The sequence below is a fragment of the Cololabis saira genome, chromosome 16, assembly GCF_033807715.1.
Source record: "Cololabis saira isolate AMF1-May2022 chromosome 16, fColSai1.1, whole genome shotgun sequence".
Taxonomy (NCBI): domain Eukaryota; kingdom Metazoa; phylum Chordata; class Actinopteri; order Beloniformes; family Belonidae; genus Cololabis; species Cololabis saira.
This window is the reverse complement of record NC_084602.1, coordinates 36121425-36137427: the sequence shown is the minus strand read 5'-3', so window position 1 is coordinate 36137427 and position 16003 is coordinate 36121425. Positions and strand designations below refer to the sequence as shown.

The 16003-nt window shown below is 44.4% G+C and overlaps 1 protein-coding gene across 1 annotated transcript in view; it reads left to right on the top strand.

Moving 5' to 3' along the window:
* The first annotated feature begins 5031 nt into the window (after nt 1-5031).
* Nucleotides 5032-16003, top strand: part of map3k9 (mitogen-activated protein kinase kinase kinase 9) — a 50471-nt gene continuing 39499 nt past the window's right edge. Inside the window, 3 exon segments of the mRNA XM_061743615.1 lie at nt 5032-5641; nt 5643-5655; nt 10494-10907. Of these exon segments, the coding sequence (XP_061599599.1) occupies nt 5246-5641; nt 5643-5655; nt 10494-10907 (823 nt within the window). The 5' untranslated portion in view covers nt 5032-5245.

Here is a 16003-nt window from a genome sequence, read left to right as displayed (position 1 = left end):
CTGATGACTAGTTGGTGATATAATAATTATAGAGCTGCAGAAAGTTTGCTTGATGAAACCTGGTCGCCTGCGTTTAACTGATCAAATAAATAAGAGCCTATAAATATGATCAAGTTTGAGCTTCACTCAACCTTTACTGATTCAGTGAGAAGCTTGTTCTTTAAATTATCCTTATTAAAAATATCAGAAATCTCATGAGCGTACGGTAACTGTAACCTCAGGAAAATTCTTGAATTTGAAATCCACAAGAAAGTTTGTCTGGAAGGGAAACAGCGCCCTCTTGTGGCGTTAGTAATTGCACTTTTTTCACACCCGGCTACATAAACATTATACTTTTTTTTTCTTTTTTTTTTTTTTAATTGAGCATTTTAGAGATTTAGAACATACAGACATTCAGCCAAACATTTATACACAAAAAACTTGTGCAATACAGTATACAAATATATATATATATATATATATATATATATATATATATATATATATATATATATATATATGTATAAAGGAATAAAATATCTATAAAATTAATTTAGCTTAATCAAGCAAGACAGAAAGAAAGGTCTCTATGACATGACAATGTGTGTTCGCTCTTTTGGTTTGACATAAGTTTAAGGGAGTCTACAGTATATATAAATTAAAATCTCCAAGGAAAGCATTGAAATTTGGGAGTGATTTTGAGAATTGTGTATTGCTTTGTGTATATGAAAATTTACCAATTGAATTTTACTATGTAACTTAATGGTTTATTGTCAGATTCAAACTGAGTGATAACATCTTTAGCCATAATTGTTATAGAAAAGTTATTTTTACTATGTATAAAATTCTCAAAATCAGTCCAAAACGCAGATGAGAGTGAGCAGTGATAAAACAAATGTATGGGAGTTTCAGGCTCAATCTTATAAAAGGTGCAATCAACATCAACATCAACAAATTTGGATATTAACTTGTAACAAGGATAGATATTGTGTAAAATTTTAAAATGAATTTCTCTGATCTTATTAGAGATACCAAATTTAAAGGGACACAACCAAGCTTTACGCCAGTTTATCTAATGTGAGTTCCAAAAACATTTTCATCTGGGTGAAATCTTCTCATAACTATGGAAAACCTTCCTTATATGTTTGTTTGTACACTTTCTGTCTGTTCAATCTAAACTTCTAATCATTAAACATGGCATTTGAATTTTAACATTTTGATAGCTTAAGTGACATTTAACATAAACATTATACTGAAAAAGAGAGGCACCTTCTTGACACGTAGAAATCTGGCTCTTTTTTTTTTCTTGTCTACACACATATTAAAGATATAGGTTAGGTAAGAACCTAACCTATACGTGCATTGTCAATATATTTATCTCATTAATATATATACATATGTATACGCATACATACGCATACATACACATATATATACACATACAAACCCAGTTTTGTTTTTTGTTTTGTTTTTTTTTTGGGAAGGGGGGGGGTGACATCCGTTGCTAATCCAGGACGCGAGAACACACATGGAGGCGCACAACGAGCACTGGAAATCTGGAAAAAAAAACAGAACATACACGAAACCGACAAAGAACTGGCCAAAACACGAGCAGCAACCATCTCGAGATCCAATCACAATCTGAGCTAAGCTACCGCGTTTAACTAACCCCAAACACTACAGAGCAAGCATGCAGGTGAATGAGCCAGTGTATCTGTCTATGTGTGTGTGTGTGTGTGTGTGTGTGTGTGTGTGTGTGTGTGTGTGTGTGTGTGTGTGTGTGTGTGTGTGTGTGTGTGTGTGTGTGTGTGTGTGTGTGTGTGTGTGTGTGTGTGTGTAATAGTCCTATCAAAGCTCCATCTGAGGTGTATCTATAGTGGGGGAGCAACCCCGCCACCCGCGAGACCAGAGGCCGACAAGGAAAAACCTGAAACCCAGGCCACCAGCAACCCCACAGAGGGGAGAAGAGGGCGGGAGGATATGCGGCCAGGAGGCCCTCACCCTCCAGGCCAACGAACCCCACCTGGCAAGAGACCAGCCTGCCCGGAGAGACAGAGCCGCCCCGGCCGCCGACGCGGGCAGGCGCAGCCGCCCCCACAAAAGCGGCCCTCCGGTACCAGGTATCCCATCCATCCATCCGTCCATCTGTCCGTCCGTCCATCCATCTGTCCGTCCGTCCGTCCGTCCGTCCGTCCGTCTGTCCGTCCGTCCGTCCGTCCATCCATCCATCCATCCATCCATCCATCCATACTAATAATAATAATAATAATAATAGTAATAACAATAATAATAATAAAATAATATTAATAACCATCTTTGTATAATAATAATATTAATAAATTATAAAATTTTGTTGTCCTGCCAATGGAGGCCCAAATCCTCCATGGCAGGACCCTTCCATACCACATTCTCACCGACAAGGATGCACATTCACGCACCGTTTCCCCCTCCCCGGGGGGGTCCAGCACCACCAGAAGGCACCCCAGGTCGCGCGACGAGCCCCGCCAGGCCCGGGCACCGCGACCTGCCCGTCCCAGGCCGACGAGGGAACGCGGGTGGTGTGGGCCCCTCTCCCTGGTGTTGAGTGCATGTGATTAATGCAATAAAAACAGGGAGGGGGAGGTCAGGGTATCATATTGACTAGACCCCCCCCTCCAAGACGCTAAGTATCCTTGTTAAATGTATTTATTAAATGTTGAATGTGCGGTGTCTAAGGTGTTATTAAAACCGTGAGGCGGGGAGTCCCGGGGCACGCGGGACAGTGTGCCCGACGCCCCGGACCCCCCGCCACTTCGCCTATGTGCGTATAAATCGTGTAGGGGGGGCAGGAGGGGGAACGGAGGCCGAAGCCAGGAGGCAGGGCCAGCAGAGCCGGCCCTGGAAAGACGCCCACGCTCCCCCGCCGGCCATCCAAGTCGACGGGGGCCGGCCCTCCAAGCCAGGGCCCCACCGTACCTCCATGGGCGCCCCCCGCGCCGCCGGAGCCCCCAGGCGGAGGGGGAAATGGCCCAACATCCCTCAATTCATACTGACGACATAAGACATTTTTATTTTTGTCCTGCCTGGCCCTAATACTCTTCCGTAGAGTTTAACTTGAAAAAACTCACTTGTGCAGCTTTTAAACCACTGAGCAGCTTCACTGCGGAGGGGGCGTGGCCTTTGACGCCATAGACGGTGACTGACCTAAGTACCGACCAATGGGAGGGAGGCGAGGTTTGCACGCTGCATGGGACAATTGGCTTAGAATAAAGACAGCTGCACCGAGGAGAGGAGAACCGGGACCGGGTGTCGGGTCCTGCACAGAATACCGTGTCCGACAGCAGGACCATGGACGGGGCCCGTGGCCCCCCGCAGCGTCTATGCCACAGAAACGTCACCAGCGTCATGTGTGCGACCTGTGTTTACAATTTGTTTGGCCACCGTCAATATTTTCTTGTATTTTACTTGTTTTATATTCTAACGTCACACTTAAAAGTACTTAAAAGCACTTCTCTGTCACTCCAAACGAAAGACTGTCGTTCATCTCGGAAGTAACTAGAAGTTACACGTGTCATTTGTTGAAGTTTAATTCGGAATGGCCATTTTCATTCGGAATTTGGTGTTTACATGGTAATTTTGAATCATTTTAAATCAGATTTAATTTTAATTCTCTGCAGGGGGTCATAAAAGCGGCCCAGAAGATCGTCGGCCGCCCCCTGCCCTCCCTAAATGACATTGCAGACTCTCAGGGGCTGAAAAGGGCTAAAAGGATTTTGCAGGACCCCTCTCCTCCCGGACACAGTCTTTTTGACCTGCTGCCCTCCGGCAGGAGGTACAGAGTCCTGAAGCAGCGGACAAACAGACTCAAAAACACCTACTATCCCTGGGCCATTAGATTGTTAAATAATACACAACAAAACATAACATAACAGAACAGGTGTATTTTTTTTGAATGATGTGGGAGTGATGTCTAGGTCACAGTTTGTTGCACTTTACCAGACATTGTTTGTATTGCTTTTATGTTTTTATACTGTGCTTTTCATATTTATTTAGCTCTTATTTTTGCTTCCTTTGCACTTTGGTGGGAACATCCCAACCAATCTCGTTGTAACCTGAGCATAATGACAATAAAGTCTATTCTATTCTAATTCTAATTTAAAGAGGAATTAAACTTCCCATGTAAACGCACTCATTGACAGTTTAACTTGAGAAAACTCACTTGTGCAGCTTTTAAACCCAGAGGTGTTAGTTCGTTACCTTACTTAAGTAGAAATCTTGGTTATCTATACTTCACTAGAGTTATTATTTTTCAGACGACTTTTTACTTTTACTCCTTACATTTTCACGCAATTATCTGTACTTTTTACTCCTTACATTTTAAAAACAGCCTCGTTACTCTATTTCATTTCGGCCTTTAAATAAAAACTATCCAGTTAAATTGCTCCATCCGGATAGAGTGAATTTGGTTGTGGTTGTTTCAGATGTTCTTGTCCAGTTTTGTTCTTACATCCGTTCCCTCAGATTCCTGCAACTAAACTTGGATGTACATTCCAATAAAGGTTAGGATAAATGATAACATGCCTCTGAAGTTTGACTTTTTGCACCATTACAATACTTATTAGCAACTAGTCATCATCTTCTGCTCTCTGAAACATGTTAATGCTCAATAGTACACATATATGGTTCTTTAATATATTTGCATTATACTAAGATGCATTCATTTTCAATGGCTTTTGTCCTTAATGGCTTTTTCCCCCTTACATTACTTTTACTTTTATACTTTAAGTAGTTTTGAAACCAGTACTTTTATACTATTACTTGAGTAAAAAACTTGAGTTGATACTTCAACTTCTACAGGAGTATTTTTAAACTCTAGTATCTATACTTCTACCTGAGTAATGAATGAATACTGAAGACACCTCTGTTTAAACCACTGAGCAGCTTCACTGCGGAGGGGGCGTGGCCTTTGACGCCATAGACGGTGATTGACGTGAGTACCGACCAATGGGAGGGAGGCGAGGTTCGCACGCTGCATGGGACAATTGGCTTAGAATAAAGACCGCTGGCTGCACCGAGGAGAGGACAGAAAAACCGTGTCCCAGGGCGCGCGGCGGGACCGACAGGACCGACAGCAGGACCATGGACGGGGCCCGCGGCCCCCCGCAGCGTCTGAGCGCCACGTAGCTGCAGAACCGGCCCAGGACGGACCAGGACGCTCCGAGCCGCCATCCATCCAGCCGCCGCCCGGCCGCGTCAGGTGGATGCGCCCTTATGGATCATCGCGTCCATGGACGTCTTCAAGCCCGCTCCGGACAGCAGCAGCAGCTCGAGCCCCAACAAGGCGTCCCCGTGGCCCACCCCGGAGAACGGCCCCCGGGGCCCCCGCCGCCCCGGCCCCGGCCCCGGTCCCGGTCCCGGTGATGGAGAACCGGCGGAACCGGGCCAGCCCGGCGGCGTCTGGACCGCCGTGTTCGACTATGAGGCGACGGCGGAGGACGAGCTGAGCCTCCGCAGGGGCGACCTGGTGGAGCTGCTGTCCCAGGACTCGCTGGTGTCCGGGGACGAGGGCTGGTGGACCGGCATGATCCAGGACCGCGTCGGCATCTTCCCGTCCAACTACGTGAGCAGCGGAACCGGCATCCCAGAGGAGATCCTGGACACGCCGGAGCAGCTGTACTCGGTCCCCCCCCCTGCACCGTGAGTACTAACCCCCCCACCCCTCTGTACCCTACGTCTCTCCCCGCCGTGCATGGGGAGGATGCTGAAGTGCTGTGTCATGGCGCGCGCACTGCGCTCCCGTTGGCCTGGAAACCGCATCCCTCCGCAGCATCAGGACCACTGCCCGCCGGCGCGCCGCGGTTTCCTCTGAAAACACGTAAAAGTGGCCTGAAACTGCTGCACCAGCTCAAATCTCATGCTCAAATCTCTCTGTGCACGACATCTGTGCAGGGGATGGATGTCAGCTGCTCGTGCATTCAGCCATCAGGCAGAGGAGCAGGAGCAGCTATGGTGCACTGATGGGAGTCAGAGGAGCAGCTCTTTGTGCGGAGCCAGACCTTCCCGCTGGTCACCACACACCTCATTCACCTGCAGGGGTTATGAAACATGCGTGAGGACTCATCTCATCCAGGGGCGCCTCCAAAAATGTTTCATAGGGGGGGCCAGATGGGGCCACTTCAATTCTTGGGCTGGAACCAAAACTAAAAGCCGTCATTACAGGACTTTATTATACTGCATATTTTAATGGTTAATACCATGTTGGTAAAAACCTAAGGCATATGCATTTTTAATATATAATATATATTATATATATTTTAATATATCATATATTTATTTTTATTAATATATGTATACATATATTTTTTTTGTATATATATATATATATATATATATATATTAAAATATATATATATATATATATATATATATATATATATATATATATATATATATTTTAATTATTATTATTATTATTTGGCTCAGAAATACTTAAAGAAACACCTACTGATATGCATTTTGGGATTTGGGATTCGCATAACTGACGATAGAATCTATGTGACCGGCAAGTGTTTTTTCTTATTTTTTTATTGAGAATCAGAATCAGAATCATCTTTATTGGCCAGGTTCGAACATTGTCCAACAAGGAATTTGACTCCGGTAATTTAGCTCTTTAGGCAGTAAATAAACAAATAAACAAATGTGGTATTTCTTGACATATATACAGATAAACATCTAAGGTGCAGCAGTTTGAGGTAGAGAAAAAAAAGTCAGCTAGGAATAAAATAAAATAACCTATTTACAATTATACAAAACAAATTATACAAAAAATTATACAAAAAATACAAAAAGTGAGAGGTGCAGCAGAGTGAGGCAGACATGGCTATTACCGAAGGTGCTAGATGATTATTATTGCACGTGTTTGGTTACTCTGAGACTGTTAGTTGTTGTGAGAGTTCATCAGAGCAACCGCTTGGGGGAAGAAACTGTCTCTGAGTCTGGAGGTTTTAGCATTCTGTCCAGAGGGGAGGAGTTGGAACAGAATGTGTTCTGGGTGTGAGGGGTCTGCAGAGATGTTACCTGCCCGTTTCCTGGTCCTGGACCGGTACAAGTCCTGGATAGATGGTAGGTTAGTCCCAATCATCCTCTCTGCAGACCTGATGTGAGGCAAGTGGGGCGGCCAGCAAATTTGTAGGGGGGGGCGTGGGCACCCCTGGCCACCCCCTGGTGGCGCCACTGGTTATGAAACATGCCTGAGGCATCATCTCATCTTATGTCAGGCCTCACCGCTGCCACCGCTGGCTTCGTTAGCTGCCTGAGAGGCTGGCCTACTTTCAGACACCTGAAATATTCATCGAGGTAAGTCTGGAGGCAGCCTGCCCCGCAGCCGCAGCGTCAAACCCAGAACCGCCATCTACACACTATTCATGTCTTCATTTTAACACATAGCATGTGTAAAAGTGTGGAGGTGGGGCATGATTTGAAGCAGCATCCTTCCACCGAATGGCCTGGTTTTAGGATCCAGACAGATTTAGCCTCATTTAGAGTTTAAATGTCTGTTCTTATGGCTGAACGTCACATCTGCTGCATAAATCCTTCTTTATTCATGTTTATATATCTGTTTCAGTTTCATTTGAAGGAAAGTGTCTGTGGTGGTGTCCCGTCCCCACCGTGGGACGCCGGTTGAGCATCAGGGGCGATGAAACCACCTGACACCGTTGTGGTGGACATCATCGCAGACCCGAAGAAGAAATTGGAAAAGAGGGATGAAAGGAGTGAATTTAGAGTCATAAAAGTGACTGAACTTTACGCCCCTAAAGGAACCCTGAGAGCTAAAACGGTTCCTTTGTGTAGCTTTAAAGGTTGAGTCGGGATGTAAAGAGGCAAAACAACTCCTGTTCTTTAGAAGCCACATCCCCAAAGCACATGACCATGTTTCAGTTGCTCTGCTGGGGTCACTAGGACGCCTTTTCCACCAAACCGGTTCCAGGGCTGGTTCTGGTTCTGGACCAGTGCTGAGTTTTGGAACCAGGTTTTCTGTTTCCACTGACAAAGAACTGGATCCGGGCCAGAAAACCCAGTTCCAAGGTAGCACCAACTCTTTGCTGGACCAGAAGAAAGAACCACTTACGTAAGTGGAGGGGGGAGTTATTAAGACCAACGGCAACAGCAAGACTGGGAGACGGAGACATTTTCAGATAAGAATTAATCTGGATGCAGCAAAGCATCATGGGAGGAGGAGGAGACAACCTGTCTTTTAGAGACGTGTCCACGGAGGAGCTACGTGGACCAAGTCCTAGTATAGTAGAGAACTGGTTGTTGCTGCAACTTTCACACAAACTAGGGCTGGGCGATTTGGACCAAAATTCATATCTCGATATTTTCTAGCTAAATGGCGATACTCGATATATATCGATATTTTTTCTGTGCCATAATTGGGTTTTCCCCCAAAGCATTATAGCATAGCATCTCTGTTAGCATCTCTGTTAGCTTCATTTCTTTCTGAGGCAAACCGTTAAAAAAACAGTCAGTTTTAATACAAAGCCTTGTGCCAAATGTCACACAGGTACGTTTATTAACAGAGGTCTGCACAATATCAAAATGTATAAAACAAATGAAATAAAAATAAACTGCCTGCATATATAGAATAAAAATGCTTCTTGAATAAAATAAAACAAATATCCCTTTCCTGCATAACAATTAAATTAAAATACACTGTGCAATTTATACAATGTAGACAGTAACAGGCACTTTTCCACTGAGGTTGACAGTTGTGCAAATAACAAAACATTTGTGCAAATCTCAAATAAAACATTCAAGTCAATTTGTCACAAAATAAGCTATATCAAAATCATATATATATATATATATTTTTTTTATCGATATAAACAATATTGTGTCGTACCATATCGCGTTTGAAAATATATATTGATATATATATATATTAAAATCTCGATATATCGCCCAGCCCTAGATCTTGGCCAGAAAACCCAGTTCCAAGGTACCACCAACCCTTTGCTGGACTAGAGGAAAGAACCGCTTACATAAGTGGAGGGGGTGGAGTTATTAAGACCAACGGCAATAGCGAGACTCAGTCTCCCAGTCTCGGAGACTGGGAGACTGAGACATTTTCCAATAAGAATGAATCTGGATGCAGCAAAGCATCATAGGTCTGAGGAGGAGACAACCTATCTTTTAGAGATGTGTCCACGGAGGAGCTACGTGGACCAAGTCCTATTAGAGCAAATAACTGTTGTTGCTGCAACTTTCACGCAAACGCAGCAATGTAACTGACGTTTGCAGAGACGTAATGACATGGCTCCCCTTAGTAGCCGAGCTGTGGAAAAACAAACCGGCTGGTTCACAAGCTGAACGAGTTGTGAACCAGAACCAGCACTGGAACTGGTTTGGTGGAAAAGGGGTATCTAAAGTTCATCCCCCCCAAACTTGTTTTGGCCCCGTCCGAGTTCTCAAACTGTTGTTGTTGCAGGGCGATTCCTGGACCCACGCTGATGGAAACCCACCCAATCTTTCCATCTGGCCCTGATGAATGTGTGGGAGGGTTCCTTTGACAGATTTCTGGGAGGGAGTTGTTTAGTTCAGTTTAGTTTGGTTTGGTTGTGACCAGCACTGGCCCAGAACCAGGCATGGAACCAGTCTTGGAACCGGTTTGGTGGAAAATGGGTATCAGTGGTTTGATGGGTATTTTTAGACCCCTGGTTTCTGTCTCGTCATAAGAGCATCTAACTAACTATTTTCTGTCAGTGTGTGAAGAGAGTTCCAGGTAATAGAGGGAATGCCCATGACGTCACAGATGCGACTTCACAGCGGGTTTCGCCCACTGAGTGGCAGAAAGACTGAGTGTCAGAAAGACTGAGTGTCAGAAAGACTGAGCGTCAGCGTAAACTTTAAGTTTGAACAACTGGAAAACATCTAAAATGGGAAAGAGCTGTTGTGCGATCGACTGTACTCATAGATTTAGCAAGAAATCTGAGTTATGCAATTCACAGAAACAACTGGATTCCAGGCACCGAAACGTGGATTTGTGGTTCCCATTTTGTATCAGGTAATGTTGGATTTTTGGGTAGCTAACGTTAAAAACGGTCAAATCATAAAGTTCGGTGTCCTCATCACTTTAATTTCTACAACAAATCCTGCCTTGAAGTAGGACCAAGCGCCAAGACTTTTGTAAGCCTTCAAGCTTTGCTTCGTGTATTTCCCCGGCGTAGAAATTAAGTACATAGAAATATCAGGAAACTGGATTGGTGGACAAATATTAATGTCCATGGACCACTGGTTCTTGGGGAAACTGTACGGGTCACTGTCAAGTCCAACTGCCTTTAATTTACGCCGATAATCGGCTGTTATCCCGTCTTCTCCACTAGTTTCAGCCGTTTTTGCTTATGTTTTGAATTGACGTCAATGCATACCCTCTAGGGTAGGGCAGAAGAAGATGCCCTACCCTCCTTTTAAGCATGAACTCCTTCGGCCGGTGTTTGGTGTAACGGTTGTGTCTTGTCTCTCTCCTCTCCTCTCAGTCCTGGAGATCAATTTCTCGGAGCTCACCCTGGAGGAGATCATCGGCATCGGCGGGTTTGGGAAGGTGTACCGCGCCGTGTGGCGCGGCGGCGAGGTGGCGGTGAAGGCGGCGCGCCGCGACCCCGACGAGGACGTGGCACAGACCCTGGAGAGCGTTCGCCAGGAGGCCAAGCTGTTCGCCATGCTCAACCACCCCAACATCATGGCGCTGCTGGGGGTGTGTCTGCAGGAGCCCAACCTGTGCCTGGTCATGGAGTACGCCCGGGGCGGCGCGCTGAACCGGGCCCTGGCCGGGAAGCGCATCCCGCCCTGCACGCTGGTGGACTGGGCCGTGCAGACCGCCAGGGGCATGCACTACCTCCACGGCCAGGCCATCGTTCCCATCATCCACCGGGACCTCAAGTCCAGCAACAGTAAGCCCCCCCCCTTCGCCGCTTGTTGAATAAATGCTGAAAAATGTCGAGTTTCAAGCCAAAAACTAGAGATGCACCGATCAAGATTTTGAGGGCTGATCACCGATCTCCAAAATCAGTATCTGCTGATCACCGATCACAGTGTGAAATCCATAAATTTGTCAATATTGTTGTCTCCTGTACAAACACTGACATTTTATTATTAGGTATCAAAATTAAGAGACGAGAAAGTATCATGAATTGACCACTGTTTTATTTCAGGCTGATGCAATATGCAATATTTCACTCTAGAGACTCTTGGAGATGATTTAGACTCATGTAGCTTATTAACTTAAGCTTTCCTGTGGTAGTAGCGGAGTGGCCTAGTGTTTGGGGCTTCAGGCTCATGATCCGAAGGTCGTGGGTTCGAACCCTGGCACTGGCGTCACTTTACATCCTTGGGAAAGATGCTTTACTCTCGGCTTTCCTCACTTCACCCAGGTGTATGAATGGGTACCTAGCTTTGCTAGGGGAAGTATCCAGCGATAAACTAGCGTCCTATCCTGGGGGTGGTTACCACCTGTTTGTTTGCGCTACAGAAACCGGAGATAAACACCGGCTCTATGGACCACAAGGCTCGAAAAGGACATACTTTCCTGTGGTAATGATTATGTGTACAACACAACGTGCAGTACACCAACACAGACAACAGTAGATATTTAAATCTCTTGAAATCTCTTGAGTTGATACAAGTTGTAAACCTTAGTTTTCCTCAGGAAAAAGGAATTAAATCTTCTGATCAAAAATGAATTATGGATTACTAAGGTTTGCTAAAGCTTTAGCGATAGCATCTGCCGCGTGTGAGAAAACTCTTGTGAGTGAAGCACAACTCTTCATACTAGAACTCCAAATGTCACTTGTGAAGCGACTGACACGACGGTCGTCCTGCATGAGGGTTTGGATGTGACTGTATATAGTCTGGTATAACTCAGACGGGATTTCATCAGTGAAATAATTACGACTCTGCAGCGTGTACCGCGGATTCAAGCTGCTAATGACGCCTTTAAACCTGACGTCTTCTACAACAGAAATGATGATCAAGGCTTATGAATCCATTACCTTAGGATGTAGTTCTTTATTTTTCTTGCTGTCGTTTATAGGTCTCTATTACAAGCTAGTTAGCGGCATTGCTGCACGCTCCTGTTCTTTATATCATCCTTGAATTGAAAAACTTTCAAATGTCTTATCAGCTTCGTTGTGTTGAAAGTCTTTTATAACATTCCTCCTCAAGGTATTTCCTTTGCACAAAGCTTGCAAACTGCAAATTTGTTGCTCTATTCGGACATTGTAAAACTCCCATACCGGCGACGCCGGTCACGCCCCCTTGAGACACCTTGGTCTGAGATGCGGGAACGCTGCGCTGGCGGCGGTTTGTTGTTGTAAACGTCATCAGATCGGCTGCTTTGAAGTATTAGGCCCTGTTTACACGTAGCAAAAAAAATGAAAAATGATCGTGTTTTCATGCGTTTTGGCCGTTCGTTTACACGAAAACGAAGCTCAAAGTCACCAAAAATGATAATTTCTGAAAACTCTGGCCAAAGTGAAGATTTGAAAAAACTCAGTTTTCACGTTTTCTTGTAAACAGAGAGAAACGGACATTTAGGCTTCAGAACGTCACATTATGCAACAGAAACGTCACCAGCGTCATGAGTGCGACCTGTGTTTACAATTTGTTTGGCCACCGTCAATATTTTCTTGTATTTTACCTGTTTTATATTCTAACGTCACACTTAAAAGTAACTCCACTTCTCTGTCACTCCAAACGAAAGACTCTCGTTCATCTTGGAAGTAACTGGAAGTTACTCGTGTCATTTGTTGACGTTTTTTTCCAGGATTCTGATTGGCTAGCATGACTTTATCTTCTCGTTACACTGCCCCCTGTAGGTTTGGCTGCTCATAGCACCTTAACAGCGTATTTATGCGAGTTCGTGTAAATTATGGTATTTTTCAAAACGTAGAGGGGGAAATATCTGTTTTTGTAAATACGTGGCCTTATTTTCAGAACGCCGATCGAAACCAATAGGGATATTATCGATCGATCGGTGCATCTCTACCAAAAACCTCCATTCAAACTGCAGATTCCACAACTGTGGACATTAGAGACACACTCGGCTACGTGTTCACATTTATTAACACATAAAAGGGGTTTAAAAGCGTTAAACACTGGCCGAGTCACTGTTATGTCAGCGGTGCTTACAGGAAGGAGTTTTCATGCTTGTTTGTAGAGCTCTTGCTTTTACTCAACTGGATCCCCTAAATCCCAAGCCTATTACAGAGGATTTGTGCAATGCTCTGCCCCCTCCACCCCTCCATCCCCACCCCGCCTCCTCCCCATCGGAGGCTCAGGCGGTGCAGACCGCAGGGCTCCGGCCTGCCATTGGCCCGTTTCCCCGGCAGGCGCCTCCCTCCTGGGCTCCGATAGGCCGGTTTAAAAGGCTGAAGTGAGTCCAGCGAGTCGTCATCCTGGGACCTGCGGGGAAAACCCCCACCGCCCTCCCGCCCCCGCCCTCGGGAGCTTTCCCTTCCCTTACAGCTCCGGGTTAAGTCTCCAACGTTCACATGGGTGGATCCCAGCCTGCTCTGGCTTTTACTTTTTATATTACAGTTGTATCAAGTTAAAGACTCCTGATGAGGTTCGGACTCAAAACTAGGACCGTTTCCCTCCCAAAAGCAGGGCTGGGGATCGATTCAAATGTCAAGAATCGATTCGATTCCGATTCCTAAGATTCAGAATCGATTATCAAGATTTGATTCGATTCCGATATTGATTTGGGTTAGTGTTATTGAAACTGTTTTTTGAGCTGTTGCATGAATCAGACTGTGTAATTATGCAACATATTAATACTGGTATTATATTGAGCTAATGATGCTGTAAGGACCAATCAGCTCCCAGAATGCTGATAGAACTGCTTTCAGAAACATCGTGGGGCAGAATTACCAAACAGATCCAGGGAGGAAACAGACGGATGAAATGACGTATGACGGTTTTATTTTTTTTCCCACATTCCATGTAAATCTTTTCCATTTTCGGTTTTTAATTGCGTTTTATGGAAATGTAACCCGAAGACAGTATATAAAGGAATGAAATATTGCAAGTAATGAAATATAGACGATTTATGCAATTATAACTGAAAATGTTTTCATACCTTTAAACATATTTAAAGGCAAAAACATGACACCAGTTATTCTTGTGTCCAACAAAACATTCCTTTTTTGGGCATAAACAAAAAAATACCAAAAGTAAAAAAAAAAATATCGATCTTTAGACATACGAATCGATTTTTAGGAATTAATATGAGAATCAATTTAGAATCAGAAAATCGATTTTTTTCAACACAGGCCTACCCAAAAAGCCCAAAAAGCTAATATTTCTGTGTTAAATCTCTTAGAGAAGTCATTATTCGTTGTGAATGGAGCACATATGCAAACATCAGCATCATTAGGAGTCTGTCGGTACTGGGAAAGCTGCAGAGTCTGCAGCTGACGAGGCTGCAGAACCGGCGGAGCATCGATCCGCCCAGAGCACTAATTGACATGGGAGTTTGTGAATGTTCCCGGGTTCTGTGAGAGTCAGGGATGTGATGGATGTTGAACCGAGGGGAGGAGGGGCAGTAGGGCAGAGCAAATGATTAGACTGTGTTGTGATTTCAGTGTCTTGTGTTCTGGATTAAACGCGTGTTTCAGGGGTCGACATACGTGGACGAGTGAGTGATCTCAGCTCACGCTGGTGTTTCTGACCGAAACCCTTCAAAAGTCGGGACGTCAGTGTCGACAAGATGAGCAAAACTGTTGAAAGGAGAAAATGGCAAACACCTCCAGCCAGAGTTTAATTAGTTTGATGAAGAATCTGTATAAGAAGGACTGGACAACCATCCTGTGAAAATGACTTTAATTCTGATTAAATCTGTCCAAAGATTAGATTAGATTCAACTTTATTGTCATTACACAGAGTACACAGACTGAGACAACGAAATGCAGTTAGTATCTAACTTATTTTCCAGTTGTAATTGCTGTTTTAGTCTGGATGTATTGCTATTTATGCAGGAGCACCGAGAAAGGCTTCCTACTCCATGCTCAGCTCAATACACCCCCCGAGAACCCGGGTTTTAAACACACGTTTTATACTTTGTTCAATTTTATATATATATACACAGTGCCTTGCGAAAGTATTTGCCCCCCTTGAACTTTGTGACCTTTTGCCACATTTCAGGCTTCAAACATAAAGATATAAAACTGTAATTTTTTGTGAAGAATCAACAAGTGGGACCCAATCATGAAGTGGAACGAAATGTATTGGATATTTCAAACATTTTTAACAAATAAAAAACTGAAAAATTGGGTTTGCAAAATTATTCACCCCCCTTAAGTTAATACTTTGTAGCGCAACCTTTTGCTGCGATTACAGCTGTAAGTCGCTTGGGGTTTGTCTCTATCAGTTTTGCACATCGAGAGACTGAACTTTTTGCCCATTCCTCCTTGCAAAACAGCTGGAGCTCAGTGAGGTTGGATGGAGAGCATTTGTGAACAGCAGTTTTCAGTTCTTTCCACAAATTCTCCATTGGATTCAGGTCTGGACTTTGACTTGGCCATTCTAACACCTGGATATGTTTTTTTGTGAACCATTCCATTGTAGATTTTGTGTTATGATTTGGATCATTGTCTTGTTGGAAGACAAATCTCCGTCCCAGTCTCAGGTCTTTTGCAGACTCCATCAGGTTTTCTTCCAGAATGGTCCTGTATTTGGCTCCATCTATCTTCCCTGTCCCTGCTGAAGAAAAGCAGGCCCGAACCATGATGCTGCCACCACCATGTTTGACAGTGGGGATGGTGTGTTGAGGGGGATGAGCTGGGTTGTTTTTACGCCAAACATAACGTCTTGCATTGTTGCCAAAAAGTTTGATTTTGGTCTGATCTGACCAGAGCAGCTTCTTCCACAGGTTTGGTGTGTCTCCCAGGTGGCTTGTGCCAAACTTTAAACGACACTTTGTATGGATATCTTTAAGAAATGGCTGTCTTCTTGCCACTCTTCCATAAAGGCCAGAATTGTGCAGTACACG